This window comes from Zymoseptoria tritici, chromosome 4 (assembly GCF_000219625.1).
Source record: "Zymoseptoria tritici IPO323 chromosome 4, whole genome shotgun sequence".
NCBI classification, from domain to species: Eukaryota; Fungi; Ascomycota; class Dothideomycetes; order Mycosphaerellales; family Mycosphaerellaceae; genus Zymoseptoria; species Zymoseptoria tritici.
In genome coordinates, this window is record NC_018215.1 from 1,056,311 (window position 1) to 1,074,706 (window position 18,396).

General features: G+C 54.8%; 6 protein-coding genes across 6 annotated transcripts; 2 read left to right on the forward strand and 4 right to left on the reverse strand.

Moving 5' to 3' along the window:
* Nucleotides 1-715: 715 nt before the first annotated feature.
* Nucleotides 716-2,137, reverse strand: MYCGRDRAFT_109049 (uncharacterized protein; the record flags this gene model as incomplete). The annotated part of the gene is made up of 1 exon (XM_003853430.1): nt 716-2,137. One exon carries the CDS (start codon nt 2,135-2,137, stop codon nt 716-718), a length of 1,422 nt encoding a protein of 473 aa, XP_003853478.1.
* A 1,184-nt stretch (nt 2,138-3,321) lies between these two features.
* MYCGRDRAFT_70947 (uncharacterized protein) lies at nt 3,322-4,245 on the reverse strand (the record flags this gene model as incomplete). Its single annotated transcript, XM_003853429.1, has 3 exons — nt 3,322-3,858; nt 3,915-4,076; nt 4,132-4,245. 3 exons carry the CDS (start codon nt 4,223-4,225, stop codon nt 3,521-3,523), a joined length of 594 nt encoding a protein of 197 aa, XP_003853477.1.
* A 360-nt stretch (nt 4,246-4,605) lies between these two features.
* On the reverse strand, nt 4,606-7,719 carry MYCGRDRAFT_109051 (uncharacterized protein; the record flags this gene model as incomplete). Its single annotated transcript, XM_003853428.1, has 12 exons — nt 4,606-5,111; nt 5,170-5,364; nt 5,492-5,615; nt 5,669-5,801; nt 5,854-5,954; nt 6,084-6,366; nt 6,550-6,645; nt 6,737-6,766; nt 6,866-6,997; nt 7,226-7,248; nt 7,354-7,376; nt 7,587-7,719. The coding sequence occupies 12 exons, from the start codon at nt 7,717-7,719 to the stop codon at nt 4,789-4,791; spliced, it is 1,596 nt and encodes a 531-aa protein (XP_003853476.1).
* Nucleotides 7,720-8,444: 725 nt separating this feature from the next.
* On the forward strand, nt 8,445-10,889 carry MYCGRDRAFT_109052 (uncharacterized protein; the record flags this gene model as incomplete). Its single annotated transcript, XM_003852890.1, has 7 exons — nt 8,445-8,679; nt 8,733-8,776; nt 8,832-9,213; nt 9,271-9,785; nt 9,838-10,349; nt 10,403-10,420; nt 10,814-10,889. 7 exons carry the CDS (start codon nt 8,556-8,558, stop codon nt 10,887-10,889), a joined length of 1,671 nt encoding a protein of 556 aa, XP_003852938.1.
* Nucleotides 10,890-11,702: 813 nt separating this feature from the next.
* On the forward strand, nt 11,703-12,663 carry MYCGRDRAFT_39862 (uncharacterized protein; the record flags this gene model as incomplete). Its single annotated transcript, XM_003852891.1, has 3 exons — nt 11,703-12,024; nt 12,090-12,136; nt 12,190-12,663. The coding sequence occupies 3 exons, from the start codon at nt 11,703-11,705 to the stop codon at nt 12,661-12,663; spliced, it is 843 nt and encodes a 280-aa protein (XP_003852939.1).
* A 3,734-nt stretch (nt 12,664-16,397) lies between these two features.
* MYCGRDRAFT_104112 (uncharacterized protein) lies at nt 16,398-17,977 on the reverse strand (the record flags this gene model as incomplete). Its single annotated transcript, XM_003853427.1, has 2 exons — nt 16,398-17,648; nt 17,702-17,977. The coding sequence occupies 2 exons, from the start codon at nt 17,806-17,808 to the stop codon at nt 16,424-16,426; spliced, it is 1,332 nt and encodes a 443-aa protein (XP_003853475.1).
* Nucleotides 17,978-18,396: the final 419 nt, after the last annotated feature.

The following is an 18,396-nucleotide window of genomic DNA, read 5'->3' on the forward strand; positions in this document are numbered from 1 at the left end:
CAGGTTGTCAGCGTTGCTGTTATCGACCGCTATGAGTTTTCGTCCGAGTGTGCACTTTGGTTGGACATGGTGATTCCCGATGGAGGAGGAGGAGGAGGAGGAGGAGGAGGAGGAGGAGGAGGAGTTGCAGTTGGAGTCGAAGGAGATTGTGCCGTCCATGTGTCGCCTGGACCTTTACCTTAGCTGCCGCGCCCTCATGTGTCACCGAATCAGGAATACGTTCACACACCACTAAATTCATGTTCGTCTCATCAATCGTGCCGTGGAGTTTTGTCTTCGCTGTATTGTTCTGTCATGAAATCTGTTGACGGGGTTAAAGTTATGTGAAGTGGGGAGATGCAAGCTCGCGCCCCTTTCTACGACCAACAGAACGTGAGCGTGAGGATGTCATCTTGAAGTCGAAATCGTTCAATATAAGTTGAAGTCGTTCAATGTACTCAACATCGCGGCGTGCGCGGAGAAGCTTGTTCGCTTCCAGGGGGTATGTACAACATTTACAAGACACAATCATCAACGCTTGCAAGTCAGCCATATGCTATGGGGCCGACCAGAAACCAAGAAACTCCTCGCTGATGCCGCTCGCAATGGTTCAAATCATCTCCTGCCCAAGTCGTTGATGTCGTTGTCGCATTCCAGGTTGGTAGTCCAGGAATGCGAAGTTGCCAACAATCGGGCACTTTGCTCCCCTTCTTCCTATTCCTCAGAGTCTCATTCATCACCACCCCAACGTCCCTAGTACAGCCTTCACCTCCGTCTCCTTGACCGTGCTGAAGTTCAGTGACCGGACCTGGCTGCCTTTCCTCAGCCTCGCGATTCCCGCGGTGACCTTCCAGCTCTCACTTTCAGCCAGGACAAAGAAGTACTTCTTCTTATCCACATCCCTCGTACACGCCCGGAAGAGATGCAGTCCATTCTTCGCGCTTCCATCTTCGACCAAGTTCAGCGCCCAAGCTTTGACATCCCATTCTCGCTGTCCGACCTCTCGGACATCGTCGTCGATGAAGAGGCCTCCAGTCTCGATGCGAAGGATCAGACCGTCGGTTACTGGACCTTGGCCGGAGACGAGTTGAGACAGAGGACGGAGGGGTGACTTGTCGCTGAAGAGATACACGGCTTTGATCTGGATCTTGTTTGGGTTGGTGGTCGAGTACGGTCCACGATGAGAGGGCGGCGGTGTTGTCCGTGCCGTGCTTTGACTCGGAGCGTAGCTGCTCTCGCTCACGCCGGAGACGGACGATGCACATGACTTGTACGTGGAGGTCTTGGACGGCGAGGAGGCTTTCTTCGGGGTGTCGTACGGTCGGTAAGAGTATGCGTCCTCTGTCCCGGTTTGTGATCTCGCAGTCGGCTGTTGAGCCTGAGCCTGAGCCTGAGCCTGAGCTTGAGCTTGAGCTTGAGCTTGAGCTTGAGCTTGAGCTTTTGCCTTCTCCTCCCGCTCGCGCTTGATGCGCTCTCGTGCCTCGCGCTCTCGTGTTTCCTTTTCTCTTGCGCGCGCCTGCTCCCATTTTTCGATCTCCGCCTTGGCCTTTGCCGCGCGTTCTGCTTCCTCGCGCACCTTTTGCGCCTCTTCTCGCTTCTTCTTCAGCTCTTCTGCTCGCTTCCGTTCCTCCTCTCGCTTCTTTGTCTCTTCCCGAGCCTTTTCCCACCCACTTGCGGCGGGTGACGGTCGCGGAGGCGGAGGTTGCGATGACTGCGGCGGCGGAGGTTGTGATGACTGCGGCGGCGGAGGTTGTGATGACTGCGGCGGCGGAGGTTGCGATGACTGCGGCGGCGGAGGTTGTGATGACTGCGGCGGCGGACGTGGAGGTGATTGCGGCGGCGGTTGTGGCGGTGTCTGAGGTGGCGGCCGTGGTGGTGATGAATATGTGTTTCCGTGGGGGCCTGTCGAGTGTCGATTTTGTTGCGAGTAGCTTGCGCCAGCAGATCCACCCCCGGACGGCGGCGGCGGTCCTGCTTTCCACTCTGCCTGCATGCGTCCAACCGCCCACGCGCCAATTCCAACGGCCACCAACAGCCCGACCGTACCGAATCCATTCGCCAACGCCAACGCCGCGCAGTACTTGACCAGCGGCGAGAAAGTGTTGTATAGGTAGACCACGATGAACGTGCAACAACAGCCGGCGATGAACGAATTCATGTGTGGTGCGAGCGACGGCAAGTATACGAAACCGCTGCCGGCCGAGTGTGGTGGTATGATGAATATGTCGTAATTGCCATCTGGAAGGTTGTTCGACGAAGAGCGTGGTTGTTGGTATTCGCCATGAGGTGGCGGGGGTGGTGGTGCTTCAGCTGAAGCCATCCTGCCACTTATAGCGCGAAGCCAACTTTGTGTTGTTGTTTTGTTGAGTCGCGGGCGGCCGAGACCGCTATAGGTCGAGGATCGTGGTGTATACAATCATGCGCCGGTCTTGTATAGTACAAGGCATGTGAAGAGTTGTATTCGTTCGAGGGTTACTGAAGCTTTGTGCTCGGGCCAGTCGTTCGGACGTCGGTATGGTTGTCAAGGTGGGTTTTAGCAGCGGACAAAACGCAAAAGTTCAATTCCCTAAGAGCATCTCAATCCTCGACTCCGCAAAACGCCTGGAATTCTTCGAAAAGTCGACCGTTTCGTGAAGAACGGTTTCCAGCGCACGGGAAGCGCTGGACGGGTGTAATAAATGCCAACGGCCCGCAGCTGCAGGCTTGCGAGACGGTTCTCGTGTTTCGTGGGTAGGTTCGCACAAACGGCGAGGATGACAAGGATGTGCCGCTCGGGAGTTGAAGGTGAACGGATGATTCAATGCACAAGGAAATCGAGTGTCATGAAGACAGAAGAAAGAAGGATGTTGCCTGGAAGATGATTCTCTGTCTCTCCTTTAGAGCCAATGAGGCCCCTGCTGCAGTGCTAACGAATAAGACCAATGCGACCCTGTCCACGATGCTTCATTTGCTGACTTCCAATGCGCGGACATGTCGCCGCTTCCTTTGACTGGGTCTGATCAGATCGTTCTCGTTCATCGGAAGACTCTGCTTGGTGCGTTTGCTCACCGCCGTGCAGATGGACTGCCACGTTGTGCCAGCATCCCTGGGTGTTTTGCAGCGTTCGGCACTTTGCCCGCAGCGATAATAGCGCTAAGAGCCCATAGCAACCGGCAGCGCGGTCAGATGATGTCAAGCGTGATGTGCCGGGGCTGGGGAGGCTGGGAGTCGATTCTTCCTTTGCGTTCACACAGTATCTTCTCCTAGCAAGTGCTCACCGTGGGAACATCAGCCGACATTGTTGGGCAGCAGTGGAGTGAGGTCATGCCATCGCGGATCGCCGAGACATGTTGCAACGCTCATCAGCTCCAACGCTTGTGAAGCCGTTGCTGATCTTTCTACCGTACCAACCTGAGATTGTGAGATCTGCTACCGTTCGAACCATTCTCTATTCGTACAATGCTACGGCTCTGCCTAATGCTATCGCATCCAGTGTCCAGTAGCCGTCATTGGAGATGAGATGACACTCGCAGACACACCACCCTTTACGCACTCCTCGACCCTACATGCGATTCGCACCCGATCCGAATTTGAGCGTCGCCGGCACCACATCCGTACGATCCACAGCCGCCCAGACCGCAGTCACAGCGCTGATACCCGCGATCACGGCTCGTCCGAGGTTGATCGTAGCCCACTGGTCGACCAGACCGTGCGTGGTCTCCTCCTTTGCGACACTGGCTTCAGCGCTGGCGTCGGTGAGTGAGGCTTTGGCGAGAGACTGAGCTTTGGCTTCGAGCTTCTGGTTGACGGGTTCGAAGAGGAAGATGCTGTATGGGATGAGGGAGAGGAGCAGGCCGGAAGAGGTAGCGTAGAGGATGGATGTCTTGGTCCAGGCATGATCTGGGATACTGCTGTTAGTGTTTGAGGAACGGAATAGTCCTGGCGAAACCTCGTACCTCTGTAGGCGATGTAGGAGAATACACCCGAGCTGAAGATTGCCACGGCTGGCGCGAGCCACTTATCGGCGTCGAATTGCTTCTTCCACTGGCGCGCGAGAAGTGGAGCCGGTGCTTCGAGCAGAGCTGGCGTGGTCGCGAAGCTGGCATTGAATGCTTTGCCTGGGTGAAGTGTCAGAGATGCCGAATTCGGCGCAACGGCGCAGTGGAGACTAACCTGCGAAGAACGCTGTGCTGGTGAGTCCAAGCACTTGAGCAACGCGCAATGGCGTGCCCAAGTTGTCGGTGTAAAAGGCGCCGAATTGAGCCATTTCGTCGGTAAGCTTGGAGTTCGGTTCGATTTTGATGGAAGTGATGTTGATGTTGACGATAGCTTGAGCAAAGGTGGTGGTTTTCTGAACGTGAGGTTGATGTTACCTCAAAAGCGACGTTGGGAAGCTCCTTGCTTCGTGTGTCAGGTTTGGTGATGCAGGCTGACGCAAGGTGTTTGTCGCGACTTCCCCATATATTCTGCCCTGTTTCTTCACTTTGGCAGGGATCTACTTCACCTTTTGCATGTGAAAGTCGCAATGTAGAATACGAAGTGACGGCTTTGCGCTGTGTGGCGACGTCCTCCTGATTGACCTGCACATTCGGAGTCTAGCCAGAAGACCTGTCATCTCTCCAGCTGCACGTGATATCGTGCCCTCTCCACGACGGACACATCTACTAGCTATGTCCATTGTGAAGCATGCTTACCCCACAAGGAGGTGGTCGTAGGTGCGTTGCATACATATCCAACCCTCAACCCAGGCCAATCCGAAGCCACCACGAAAGCGAGGGTATCCAAATGCCTCCCGCTCAAAACAAAAAGCTATCCAACAAGAACGCTCACTCAAATGCTCTCCACCCGATACGACGTCTCCTGATGGATGATCATCCGATCTGAGTCATCACTCCTTCTCATGCTCAATGATGCCAGGCCGCCCGTTGCGCCGTTCTTCTTCTTCTGTTTCGCACCCTCTCCGCTCACGTTGACGCGATATTCGAGCCACTCGGGCCGGAGACGTGCGGGCCGTGTTGTGCCATCGTTTCCCGGCTCAGAGTCGAGGCGTGAGCCGGACTTGTTATTCAGGGATTGCAATTGGACGCTGGTGTGGTGTGATCGCTGCTCGGAGCCGGAGACCGTGGTGGTGTTGCCGTACATGGTCATCAGGCCTGGGTCAGGGAGTCAGCTGTGCTCGGCAGGTGGTGGACGGAGAAGGTGGACACTCACCTCTTGACATGAACGCCCACAAGAAGGTCCGCAAGCAGGGGAAAGAAGCTGAAATGATCGAGAACGCCAGCAGGACCTCCTCCCATACGACCGCGTTGACAATCCCGATGCTGTTGCGTCCGCCGCGGAGAAACTGGAAGTAAGTGACCGTGACAGCGATGCTGAAGCCCAGTACAATTAATCTGAAGATGTAGACTATAACAAAATGGGAAGGCTTAGCAGTCATTCGGAATCAGGGTATGAGGGCAGACTGATGCCTGCTGGCATAGCCCGAGAGACAATCTCGGACGGCCACAGGCCTCCTGCCCTTCGCTCGTCTTACCCAGCACGACAATGCGCTTTTTGGATGCTCTCAGCTGATTCTTGCTAATGAACCAGACGGGCATGGCAAGGACGAATATCTCGCTGAGGCCGTCCAGGATGGTGATGATAGCCCATCGGACTTCCTACATTTGGGGTCAGTGGCATTCGCGGGGAGAAAGCCTCGGGCTGCACGGACATTCGCATCGCATACTGCGTTGACCCTGGCGATGAGAGCCTCCTCGGGTCTGCATCCCGCCGAGCTGAGGAGCACTCCTGCAATTCCGTAAAGAATTGTTATTGCGTAGGCTACTCCGAAGATGATGTTCTCCCTGCGAGGCGATGTCAACGATTGTCCAATTTGAAGGCAGTGAATCGACGCACTTGTGAATGTCTCCGGCAAAGATTCGGCGGGTAAAGATGAGAATGCTGAGCTTGGAGAGGCAGTGAGATACGAAGAAAGGTACTCTGGCGGCAAAGTATAACTGTCATCATGTTAGACGTGCGTTCTGCCGGCAAATGTCCCCTGCCAAAACATCAACACGATCCCTGAGAAAGGATTGGTATCCATGCAGCTCGACCAGGACAATACAAAAGGTACAATCCTCGCTTACCCGGGCTGCAGTCTTCATCGCAGAATCACTCAGAGCGAGCTCGGATACACCCAATCCATGGCTGAGCGACGTAAACAGCAATCCCCAGTGCAGAAACGCTGTGACATAACTGCCTCCCAGTACCAGATCATCCCACCAGAGAAGGCCCCATTTTCCAGTCACTCGCGCCGCCAGACATAGCAAGCTGTATATCAAGGCCAGGAATCCCGTTACCCAAAGCCAGGCGCGGTGGTCGGTATCTGTCGTGGGCACGAATCCGGCGCCGTCAATCATGATCGCCCGGCTGTCGGCTCGCGAGAGAACATGGACCTGTGGAGGCGAGGAGTAATATGTATGTATGCAGTAATAATAATGACGAGAAACGGGCCAGCAGAGTGGAGGTCGGAACGCAGGCGAGATGGAGGATTCGTCCGGCAGTTGAAGCACGAAAAGAGGTCCCACCCGCCGAGGGACTAGAAGTTCCTACCCGCGAAGGAAGACGGCGTGCTTGACTGATAAGGTGCAGCGCTGGACGCAGGACTCGAGATTCGCAGCCAGCGTGCAGATGTCAATGAAAGCATAACTTGAAAATGTGTCGTATTGCTCCGCGTGTCTGCTGTGCCACTTCTCTGCCCAACGCAGGTCGCTCGCATATGAACACGACTCAAACTCACCTTTCTGCATGTTGATCGACGCCGGACGATCTGGATTTGAGAGAGGCAGTAGCGGCCTCGGGCTACCAGGCCTGGCACAAGCCGAAAGAACGTTGGGGGCATCCGGTTGCGCCTAGTCGCGAGACACACCCAATCATGGCGGAGTGGTCCGCACGATTAGATGCGGGAGGTTGCGTGATTGAGGGACATAGGGGCGGAGAATCTATGGTATCTTCACGGAGTGATGTTGAACACTGAACACGCGTCGTCAGGGAAGAAGTCCTATCGGAGATAGTTTTCTTATTGCAAGGTCAACCCGGTAAAGGTTTCGCTGATCAAGGGAAGAGGGCCGAAGCTGAAGGCTGCACCTGATGAACGCCGCAGAAGCAATCGTCCTTCAATCTGGCCATTGTGCATTTTCAGCTCCCAATATGACTCTATTCACGCCTCGATGGTGTTATAAGTTGCATTCCTACCCATAGCATGGCGGCTATTCGGCCATTGACACACCTTCCGACTGGCAATTGGCCGGTCTGCTCTGGGTGTTGTGAGCTATTGCGAGCATGCGGACTGTCGCGGTGATCTCGCTCAACGCGTCGATGCTATACAAATGCACTTGCACCACCTGGAACGCGCACCGTGGTGAGCTTTTGCGTCCTGCCTGCGCATACAAAGCATCTTCTCTCAGTCCAATTGCTGCAGGCCTCCCTGGTCTTCGATTTCAAGCCTTGCATTCGGACCCGCTTCCCATTCCTTCTCGAAAAGCCTAACGAGACCTCACGACTAGCCAGTCTGGGTGTAGACCGCGGCAGGGACCAGAAGCGGTCACAGGCCGTGAACCTGCCTGAGGACTTTCGTTCGTCGCACGAACAAATAACGACAGATGGCTGTCGCTTCGGCACACTGCAGTCGTGAGTGTGGAAGGTCTGCACATGTGCCTCTGCCGCAACTCCGCGAAGCAACCCAGGCTGTCGAACACTGGACGAAGCATCGCATCTCCACATTGTGGCGTCATTGTACTTGGATGCGGACCAGGGACTGATCGACCCGGTCCAGACGGCCGAATCTTCCGTGCCAGCCCAGCCCAGCTGGTTTCGTTCATGAGTCGCTGACTACAGCTTGGTATGTCTGGATGGCTGACGCACTATGGTTCACATATACGTCGTAGAATGGTGGTATCGTTGACGAGCACAGTACCGCGACATCGCTTAAAGTGGGACTGCTATCCTCGGCATCGGAAGCGATAAGGTATTTACGGCGCAATGGCAAACCTCCGGCAGAGCTGCGGACGAGCTTGACAGCCCCACGGTCCCCGTCTGTCGATCACGACGTCCGGCGTTGAGAACCAACAAGAGCGGAGCTCAGCCGAGGAGAACCGTCGCAGATTTATGGGAGCAGAAATCCTTCGGCGATCTCGTAAAATCGTGCTGCAAGAGCTTCGAGTGCAGTAGTTGGTCGCTGGTCTGCGTGCTAGAAGAGCAATGACAACCGGACTCGCTCTTCGCCGACGCCGAACGTTCCTCCCATCTCCACTCACCAATAGGAGGTCTCTGCTATCGATCTGCTGCAACGTGGAAAGCCTGCTCATCATCTGCGAGTGAGAGCGTGCACCACGCGTGGTAAGAGCGTTAAGTGGGTCTCTCTCCCGCGAGGAAGGTCGCTTCGTGCACTTCGGTCACCTCTGATGAACATCACTTGTGCAGTCCATTAATAAGACCTCGCCATCGTCGTTTTGCCCCTAGCTCGGCAGCGGTTCGGCACATTCTTATCTTTTCTTTTTACCTTGGACTGCTGTTGAGACCTCGTCGTCGCGGGCGCGCAAACAGCAACAGCAATCAGGATGGAGACTGCACAGATGGACCAGTTCGGCAAGGAGCAGATAGTCGACTCTCGCGACGTGGACGCCGATAGCGATCTCGTAAATCAGGAGCAGCTTCCGGGCAGAAATTATGATCCGATGCATGGTGAGGATGTCGATGGCATGTCTTGATATATCGCATCTAACACATCAGTGCAGACAACCGTGACATGAGACGGTTGGGCAAGAAGCAGGAACTCAAGGTCAGTCTTACGTCCGCAGAAGTAGACGCCATCTCAACATGCTAACATCAAACAGCGTCGGTTCAGATTCTTCTCCATCGTCGGATATGTCATTGTGCTGGGATTGACCTGGGAGTTCACTCTTACCACCAGTATCTTCTCCCTGGCCAACGGAGGGACAGCCGGTGCCATCTGGCTCACCCTTGTCGTCACTTGCGGCATGTTTTTCGTCATGTTGTCCATGGCCGAGCTCGCTTCGATGGCTCCCACGTCCGGAGGACAATACCACTGGGTATCCGAATTCGCACCACCACATCTGCAGAAGCCTCTCAGTTATGCCGTCGGATGGCTGTGTGCGCTCGGTTGGCAAGGTGCCATGCCTACGGTGGCATACGTGGGTGCTCAGCAGGTTCTGGCACTCATCAGTGTTTGCGATCAGAGCTTCGTGATCAAAGGATGTAAGTCTGCTTAACCACTGAAGCACTCGATCGCATGACATGCTAACAATAAACCAGGGCACGGTGCGCTCTTGACCATTGCATACGTGCTTGCTGCTATCTCCTTCAACACCTTTGCCATTGGAAAGCTCCCCGTCCTCGAAGGTCTTGCCGTCGTCGTTCACATCTTTGGCTTCTTCGCCTTCATTGTCATCATGTGGACCATGGGACCCCGCGAGCCCGCCGGCGTTGTTTTCACGACCTTCGCAGATGACAACGGATGGGGCTCATTGGGTCTGGCAACGCTCATCGGAATGATTGGTCCTACTACGACATATCTCGGAGCCGATAGCGCGGTTCATTTGGCTGAGGAGTTGAAGGATGCTTCATACATTCTGCCCCGAGCCATCTTCACTGCTTCGATCATCAACTACTGTCTCGGATTGATCACTATCATCACGTTCATGTTCGCCATCGATGACCTGCCTGCGCTACTGGACTCCAAGACCGGTCAGCCTTGGGCACAGCTCATCTGGAATATTACGGGATCCAAAGCTGCTACCATTGTTCTCATCCTCGTCATGATGGTCATGGTATGTAGAAGGCGACCGCATACTTGTCGCCATATCGCTAACCACTTTCTAGTACTTCTTCTGCGCCGTGAACCAGGTCACCACTAGCTCTCGTCAAGTCTGGTCTTTCGCTCGTGACAAGGGCCTTCCTTTCCACCAATTCCTCTCCCACGTGCGACCGAACAGCGGCGTCCCGGCCAACGCAGTATACGTCACACTGGCCTGGACATCTCTGATCGCCTTGATCATCATCGGCTCCACGACCGCTTTCAACATCATTCTTTCAGTCTCAGCGACTGGCCTCTTCACGAGTTACTTCACAGTCATCGCAACCGTCATCGGCAAGCGTCTGCGCAAAGAGAAATTCCCAGCTTCCAAGTTCAGCCTGGGTAGATGGGGTCTGCCGGTCAATGTTATCGCATGCTGCTTCTTGGTGGTTGCATACCTGTTCTTGTTCTTCCCCGCTGTTCCCAGCCCGGACGCAGCGAGTATGAACTGGGCAATCTTGGTCTATGGCGTTGTCGTGTGCTTCGCGTTCGGATACTATTTCGTTCGTGGACGCCACGAGTATGACGGTCCTGTTGAGTATGTCATACCACATCCTCCAAGACCTCGAGCTTTACTGACATCGTTAACAGATACGTTCGCAAAGATATGTAAGCCACTGGCTGGTTCACGATAGACACTGCTAAAATCCCAATCTCAACGACTACGTTCGCTCAAAGACTTCGTCCTTCCACGTGCCTACGCTTCACTCAAACAATCTGATCTTGAATATTCTGCGGCGAAGGCCTGGTATTGGCAAACGACTCCCGCGCATCCAAGCCTTTCCAGTACTCCTTCAGCTTCGGATGCTTTGTCTTCCACGCATGATCTGGCCAGCGAACGCTCATATATCCCAGGACTGAGCCCGCTGCAATATCGGCCAGAGTCAACGAATCCCCGATGAGATACTGGCCGTTGCCCTGGTCGAGCCTACATGTCCGACTTGATTAGCACGGGACGGGGTGAGTGCGAGCGCGTCGCAAAGAATTGTACTCACCATGTAGCCAGGGCTTGGAGTCCGCCGTCGACTTTGCGCATCTGCCTATACTTGAGATGAGCACTTCATCTCCTAGCCTCTGAGTGCATCGATGTTCTACCTTGCTTTCCACGGCTCACTTTGTTTGCCTTCCCCTCGCATCTTCTCGAAGAAGCTCAGCACAAGCGCATCACAAATGCCTGGACACCAGTCAGCAAGTGCCATGCTGTTAGCTCGCAAGCTGCAACGAACCATCAGCTACGACCTCGACCTGCTTGGCGAACAGCCTGTCATCGACGTCCTTAGGCAGCATGGGCGGGTCGGGATGTTTCTAGACGTGCGAACTCATCTCAGCTAGTATTGCAATGGACTATTGTGAGTTATCATACAGCTTCGAGCCATTCCAAGATAAAGTGACTTTCGTAGACAGCTTTACCATCCTGGCCGATCAACACTGGCAACTTTTCCAGCGGGTTGTATTGAGGCGTCTCGGTCGTCGAGTCCCAGGGCACTTCCGTCTTCAGCTCGAATGGAATGCCTTTCTCCTGCAGGGTGATTCGCACCTTGCGGGCGTATGGAGAGGGAGTGGCTGAGATGAGAGTGTAGGACATGGTGTCCTGTGGTGATCTGGTCTTGTTCGGGTTCTGAACGTTCTACGCCTCCGCGATGAACAGAAACATCACGAGTATATGGCCTCTTTCACTTCAAGAGAGAAGCTGAAGCTCTCCAGCTCCATTCGCCCGTTTTGCCGACACATCTGCGATGACCGAGGAGTGGCTTTCGTTGGTGGGAGCTTTTTGGGAGTGAGGTCCAGATCCCCCGCAACGCCTCATCCATGGATGTCTTCACAAGCGCCACACAACTCATGCAAGGGATGATCGACCGTCCATTACGAAGCTGCCCATGCGACCTCGACAATGTCATTGACGGACCTAATCTCCGTCGTTCCTCTCGACGGCGAGGAGGAAGAGGCGGAAGACATTTTCGCTTTCGCCGCGGGCCTCATATTTCCAGGTGATACACGAATTGTGCACGGCGACGAGCGCAGCGTAATCGTATACCGAAGCCAACGATTCGGCGACATTGAACTGCGAAACGCGGATCCTCAAAGCGAAGACGAACGGCGACTGTACGCACACTACCTGTGGAATGCCGGACTCAAGATGGCGGAGCTCATCAGCTCAGAAGTGGATGCGAGGTGGAGTGTGAAGGGACACCGAGTGTTGGAGTTGGGAGCAGGTGTGGAATGAGTGATCGACACCATGAACACCAAAAGAGCTAGCTAAGGATGATTGTGGTAACAGGAGTTGGACTGACTGGCATCGTGGCCTGTCTCGCAGGGGCACAAGAGGTTCGTGGCACATCTACGATCTCGCGTAATGACAACTATTGACGACTCAGCAGGTCGTCATCTCAGACTACCCGGCTACGGCCCTCATCGAGAACATCGAGCGCAACACAAAGAAGGCAATCCCGCCGGAGTTTTCGTCGAAGTACAGCGTCCAAGGCTACGAGTGGGGAGACTGCGCCTCATCGTTTGCGACGAGCAACAGGCACTCGTTCTCGCGTATCGTGGCCGCTGACTGCTATTGGATGCCCAACGAGCACAAGAATTTGGTGACTTCGATGCTTCACTTGCTCGATGACTCCTTCGAGGCACGGGTCCTGGCGATTGCTGGATTTCACACAGGTCGTGCAAACCTCGCTGGGTTCTTCGACGAGGCAGAAGAGCAGGGATTGGAGGTTGAGGAGATTGTTGAAGAGGACGTGGCTGGTGTGAGGCGGGACTGGGCGAGAGAGAGGGATGGTGGGATTGAAAATCAAGTTGAGAGGAAGAGGTGGCTTGTTATCGCCGTGTTGAAGAGGCGATCAAGCTGAATCGTGCGATGCAATGTGGCAGTATCGATCATGGCAGCCGGCGATTGACCCGGGTGCTCACGATTCCGTCTCACAATGTCCTGGTGTTGTGCTTCGGTTGCCATTGACAGTGTGTCACGAACATATGTCGCACGGCTAATTGTTTGCTTCGGGCCTTCCGTTTGACTCAGTTTCCGCGGGATGAGATGGGCCTGGCAGTTTGGAATCCCAGCTGCAAGGCGCAGCTGCAATGATATGTACATGGACGCAGTCCTGGTCTCGACCTCATTCCCAGCATCCACGCCGAACTTATTGCAATGATTTCGCCCGCCGTCAAAAGAGCTCGCCAATGCGAGATCCTCGCTCACAAGCTTTACGGGCAGTGTGAGACTCTCGAGCGTGGACGCTGAACAATCATGACTGACCGTGCTAGGCCAAACCCCACGAAGCTCCGGCAGCGTTCTGAAAAGCAGTCTCAGGAGACTCCGAAACACCTTGGGAGAGATTGACGAGGCTCTCGACGACAGTCCGCGACCACATCACGAATTCAAAACTCTCGACGAAGGCTTGGTGAAATGCAAGGATATCCTCCAAGCGCTGAACGGCGCGTTGAATCCGAAGAAAAGCGTCGCTCCCTCCGTGGATCTGGAACAGGTATCTGGCTTCAAGTCAGATCTCGAGTACACATGCCAGGACCTTATCTTGATGTTTGACGAGCTTATCGGTTGCGATGAAGCCCAATTCGAGAAGGAAGAATTGAAGACAGTGCCGGATGTCGGCATCCTTGACTCGACTACTCTGGCTCCGGCAAATCCTCACGCGACCGTGAAGACAGCGCCTCCCCATCTGGGCAAACCCGCCAACTGTGGCCAGCCACTTGATCCGGGAGCGGAATCGACGAAGCACGTCAACAGGTCCGCTGGAAACCAACAGCATACCACCTCAGGCCAAGTTCGTGATGATCTGGTCGCAGCCCAAACGCCAACGAAACTTCCCAAGTCGTCCGCAAAGACCACCAATGAGCACTCACCAGTGGCAGCAGACGCCAACACAACGCTCAATTCACAACACCGGGATCTCATGGTTGCAGAACTACAGCAGAGGATTGTGCTGAGACGCCAGCTTGCAGTGTTGAGCAAATCCGACGAGGAGTGCTTGACATCCAGTCTAGCAGATGCTGATCGCATTGAAGCTTACGCAGCATCGGGTGCTCAAATTGGAGATAACCAAGCAGATGAGCCGCCTCAATCCAGTAGCACCGTCAGAGTTGATCAAAGCGCAAACGACCAACAGATCAGAACCAAGGCATGCAGCCTCTCAGTGCCTCTCGAGCGACCTCCGCGGCCTGCCTCACGTCCAATTCACAAACCACCGCCGCCTGCACGGCGACCACCGCCACCTCCTGCGAAAAGGCGAACCCCTCCGCCGCCACCGCAGCCCAAGCCAACCACAAAAATCGCTCCAATCAAGACCTACATGATCGCAAACGTGGCCGAGCAGCCCTCGCCTTCTGATAGCGACTCGTCGTCGGAAGATCTCTACAGCTCATCGCCTCCGGAGACGATTAGACTTCTGGCACAAAAGCCAAGTTCGACCACCTTGACAGACCGCGGTCCCCTCGAATCGATCAGCGAGGTCCCTCTCACGCATGCAACGAAAGCTCAAAGACATCGTAGCAGTGACCTGGTCCTCAGAGTTGAGTTCGGAGGACCACTGGATATTAATCTCGACCTCGATCTTGACCTTGAAGCTGGCCGCACACTGACAGCCGACGAGTTCCTCGCGTCTTCCCGAAAAGTATCCAGCCCGCAATGTGTGTCACTGCCCATCACCGCAAGCCAAAGATGCAAGGCACCTTCAACAGCGTGCACACCACGCGTCCCAATCAAGACTCCGCCCACGAAAAACAGGAAGCCGCTCAAACTCTGTGCGCCTCCAATAACACCACTTCCTAAAGAACCGCCTGCGATTCCGCCACGTCCAACGGCATCGTCAAGGTCACATATACCATCGCGTTTCTATGCCGCAGCCTGCATCGATACGACGCCTGAGCACACTTTGCCGGCCGATTGCCCAGCGATCAGAGCTCGCGAGACCAAGGAGTTCTTCATCCCTTCGCCGCGTGCTACTTCCTCGACCAGACCCACTGTACAGCGAGCCACATGTAACGGCCAGGTGACAGAAGCGTCCGTGTCCAAGAATACGGCCCTGCACGGCTACTACGCGCCCAACACAACCGACACAACTTATCACCATGACCTCGAAGCCGAACGCATTCAGCACATTGTCTACTTCTGGAACCACCGCCTTTGGGACTTAGCGGAGAACTATCTTGAAGCTTGGTTGGAAGTCCTACATGGCAAGTCAGTCCAAGATCTACGTGCCCGACGCGTAAAGCATCTCGTCGCAGTCTGCGCCAGTCTCAGGGGCGAATGGGACCTCGCTGAGATCAGATTCATCGCATGTCTAAGGAGACCGATCCTGGATTTGAAGCAACTCGACGACGGCGACTGTGCAGCTGCGTATTGGCTTGGCGATTTGTACGCTTTGCAGAACCGGAGAGTCGAGGCGGCTGTCTCGTATGGCATCGCGAAGAAGAGCTCTCTGGCGAGGTCTAGTGGATTAGTCTTTGGCTGCACCGTTGCGGCTGAACAGACTGCTGTCCTGACTGGGCTGCCGGACGATGATGCTCGACTTTTATTGGCGTCTGGCAAGAATCCTCAACCTGCTGTTAACGTCAACGAATGTGTCTGTGTTTTGCATGCTTCCGTCATGTCTTCGGAAGTCGCCCGTCGCTGTTTCGAAGATGCTCAACGGAGATGTGTTCACGGCAGAGCAGCATCGTTCGAACAAGACCGTACTCGCAGCGATCACATCAACGACGCCCATCATTTGGGCAGGATCTTCGCAAAGCCAAACCACAATGTTCTGCAGCTCACCCAGACATCTTTCGAGCCGTCCTCGCCCTGGCCGTTACCATACGACCCACTTTTCGTCATGGCAAATGTGCAGCACGGACGGCTCTTTGACACCGAGAATAACCTGCTATCATTTTACCGCAATGTCGAGACCGAGCCAAAGCTACCGCGACAGCTACGAATACGCCGAGTCGACTCCCTGGCTTCACCAGACCTGCTCGAGCTGATCGAGACTGTCAGGGAGTGCTTGAAAGAGTTGGAAATGGAGCACTCTGTAAGTGGTTGCAGAAGCCAACAGAATACGCAACACGCCAGCCAGATATGCGTACTAACTCTTTCTAGGAGACCATTACAACCCAAGCCGCGGGCTTCCACGTCCGCTACACTCTAATCACCCACCGCATTGCAACGACCCATTATTTCTCCCTGGGCCTGTTCAAGCACACTCTACGTTCCGGGTACGGCGTCAAAGTTCTCGCAGGCAGCGAGATGTGCAGTGCAAGACTGGTAAGCATGGAGCTTGAAGGTTCAAAGGGTGTGAGGGACGGGGAGGCGAGGATGGTGCGGAAGATTGTGATGGGGAGTTTGAATGTTGTTCTGAAAGCGAGGAATAGATTAGCTAGGGAGGGTGTGATTTCTCAGGGTCTGTCTATTCAGCGATGTGAAGCGTAGGATATGATGAGCTCGAGTATGGGGATTGTGTCTGCAATCTCAGCAAAATGAAATTCACCTCCGCCGGCGCATGGAAGGTGTACGTCTAATGAGATGCTGGCAACTCTTCAATTCGTCCTAGATGACTAGTCTTCAACATATCGAACGCTTCAAAACGCCATAGCAAGCAAAGCCAAGTCCTCCCCACGACCTTATGTCGTGTACTGCTTCTGCAACAGCTTCGCAATCGTCGTCAGCTGGATATTCGACGTTCCCTCATAAATCTGACCAATCTTCGAATCACGCCAGTACTTCTCCGCGAGGCCCTCTCTCACGAATCCCATACCACCCATCCACTCAATTGCCTGGCCAGAAACTCTGCCCGCAACATTGGAGGCTTGCAGCTTAGCCATAGCCGCATCCATGACAAAGTCCTGACCCGCCTCCTTCTTGCGTGCGGCGTTATAGACGAGCGCACGAGCGCCTTGGATGTCGACCCACGCCTGCGCGAGCTGATGCTGCATGCCCTGGAACTCACCGACCAGCTGGCCGAATTGCTTGCGGTCGTTCCAGACGTACTTGGCGGCGTTTTCGAAGGCGCCGAGGGCGAGACCGGTCATTTGGGCGGCGATACCGATACGACCCTCGTTGAGCAGACCGATGGCGTACTTGTAGCCGTCTCCCTCCTTGCCGAGCAGGTCGCCCTTTGCCACTTTGCAGTCGTCGAAGTTGATAACGCAGGTCGACGATGCCTTGATTCCGAGCTTCTTCTCCTTCTTCGCGATTGTGAGGCCCGGGTTTGCTTTGTCAACGACGAAAGCTGTGACACCCTTGTAGCCCTTGGATGGGTCCAGGTTGGCGAACACGATGAAGAATCCTGCTTCCATGGAGTTGGTGATCCACATCTTGCTGCCGTTGATCGTGTAGCCGTCCGCGGTCTTCTCGGCCTTAGTCTTCATTGCGAAGGCGTCGGAACCGGATGCCGGCTCGGACAAGCAGAATGATCCCACGGTGTTGGTGGCGAGTGCCGGTAGCCACTTCTTCTTGAGGTCTTCGGATGCCCACTTGATGATCGCAGTGTTGACAAGTGTGTTATGCACGTCACACAGGACGCTGACACTAGGGTCTACTCTTGCCAATTCCTCAATTCCCACGATAGCAGATGTGAAGTTCATGCCCGCGCCACCGTATTTCTCGGGGATTTCGACGCCCATGAGACCCTGCTCGAACAGCTGCTCCACAATCGCCGGGTCCATCTTCTCCGCCTCGTCCATTTCGCGTACTTTCGGAAGGATCACATCGTTGGCGAACTTGTTGACGGTCTCGGCCATGGCGGCTTCGGTCTCGCTGAGGTGGAAGATCGGCGTGGGTTGGAGGGCGTCGAGGTCCATGGGTGTGGCATTTCTTCGTTGAGGCGTAGAGGTTAAACATCGCGACCTAAGGAGTGGTCAGATCAAGAAGTGCTGTGTGGCGAGAGTGTGCTTCCTTACGTTGCTGGAGTTGATCGGACCAATGCTGCTCGGCTCAGAGTCGTTCGAGATACGGTTGATGCTGCCGCGCGAGCGAGCGGACGAAGAGTTCGTGTGACAGATGCCATGGTGAGGTATGTGTAAAGGCAGTCAGGAGTGAGAATGTCCAGATCTCACACGTACCGATTCTAGCCGAGTTTAATTTGTGGAGTTGCTCGATGTACGGGGAAATAGAAGAATATCGTGATGGCAGAATGACAGCAAGAGTCACGCATTGAATAGGGCTTTGAGGTGTCGGTCTTTCACATTTGCTCTTTGTTATTCGCTTCGCTATGATGCTGCCACTTCGCAGAATCTACCGTTGTTCTACATGCAGAAGTTGCCGTAACCTGGTCAACGGGCTCGGATCCTTCTCGGAATCGTTCGGAGGCGACATCGTGCCCCAGACTATTGACTCCCTTCGCTCTCGCTTCCACTTCTTCGAACACGAGACAATTGCACGGTCGTCTGTTCCGGCCGATGCGATGCCAAAACTCGTACCTGCGTCAAGCCAAATCGATTGCCCGCGTCGATGTTCGTCTTCGGCTAGAAGACATTGGCTTTCTTCCCCACCGAGACGACATGGTGCAGTGCTCCCCATGTTGTGCCGGATTGGGAGATCTGCAGCGTCCTCCTTGTGCTCGGCCGATCGTGCCCCTCGAGAGGGGCGGTCTGTA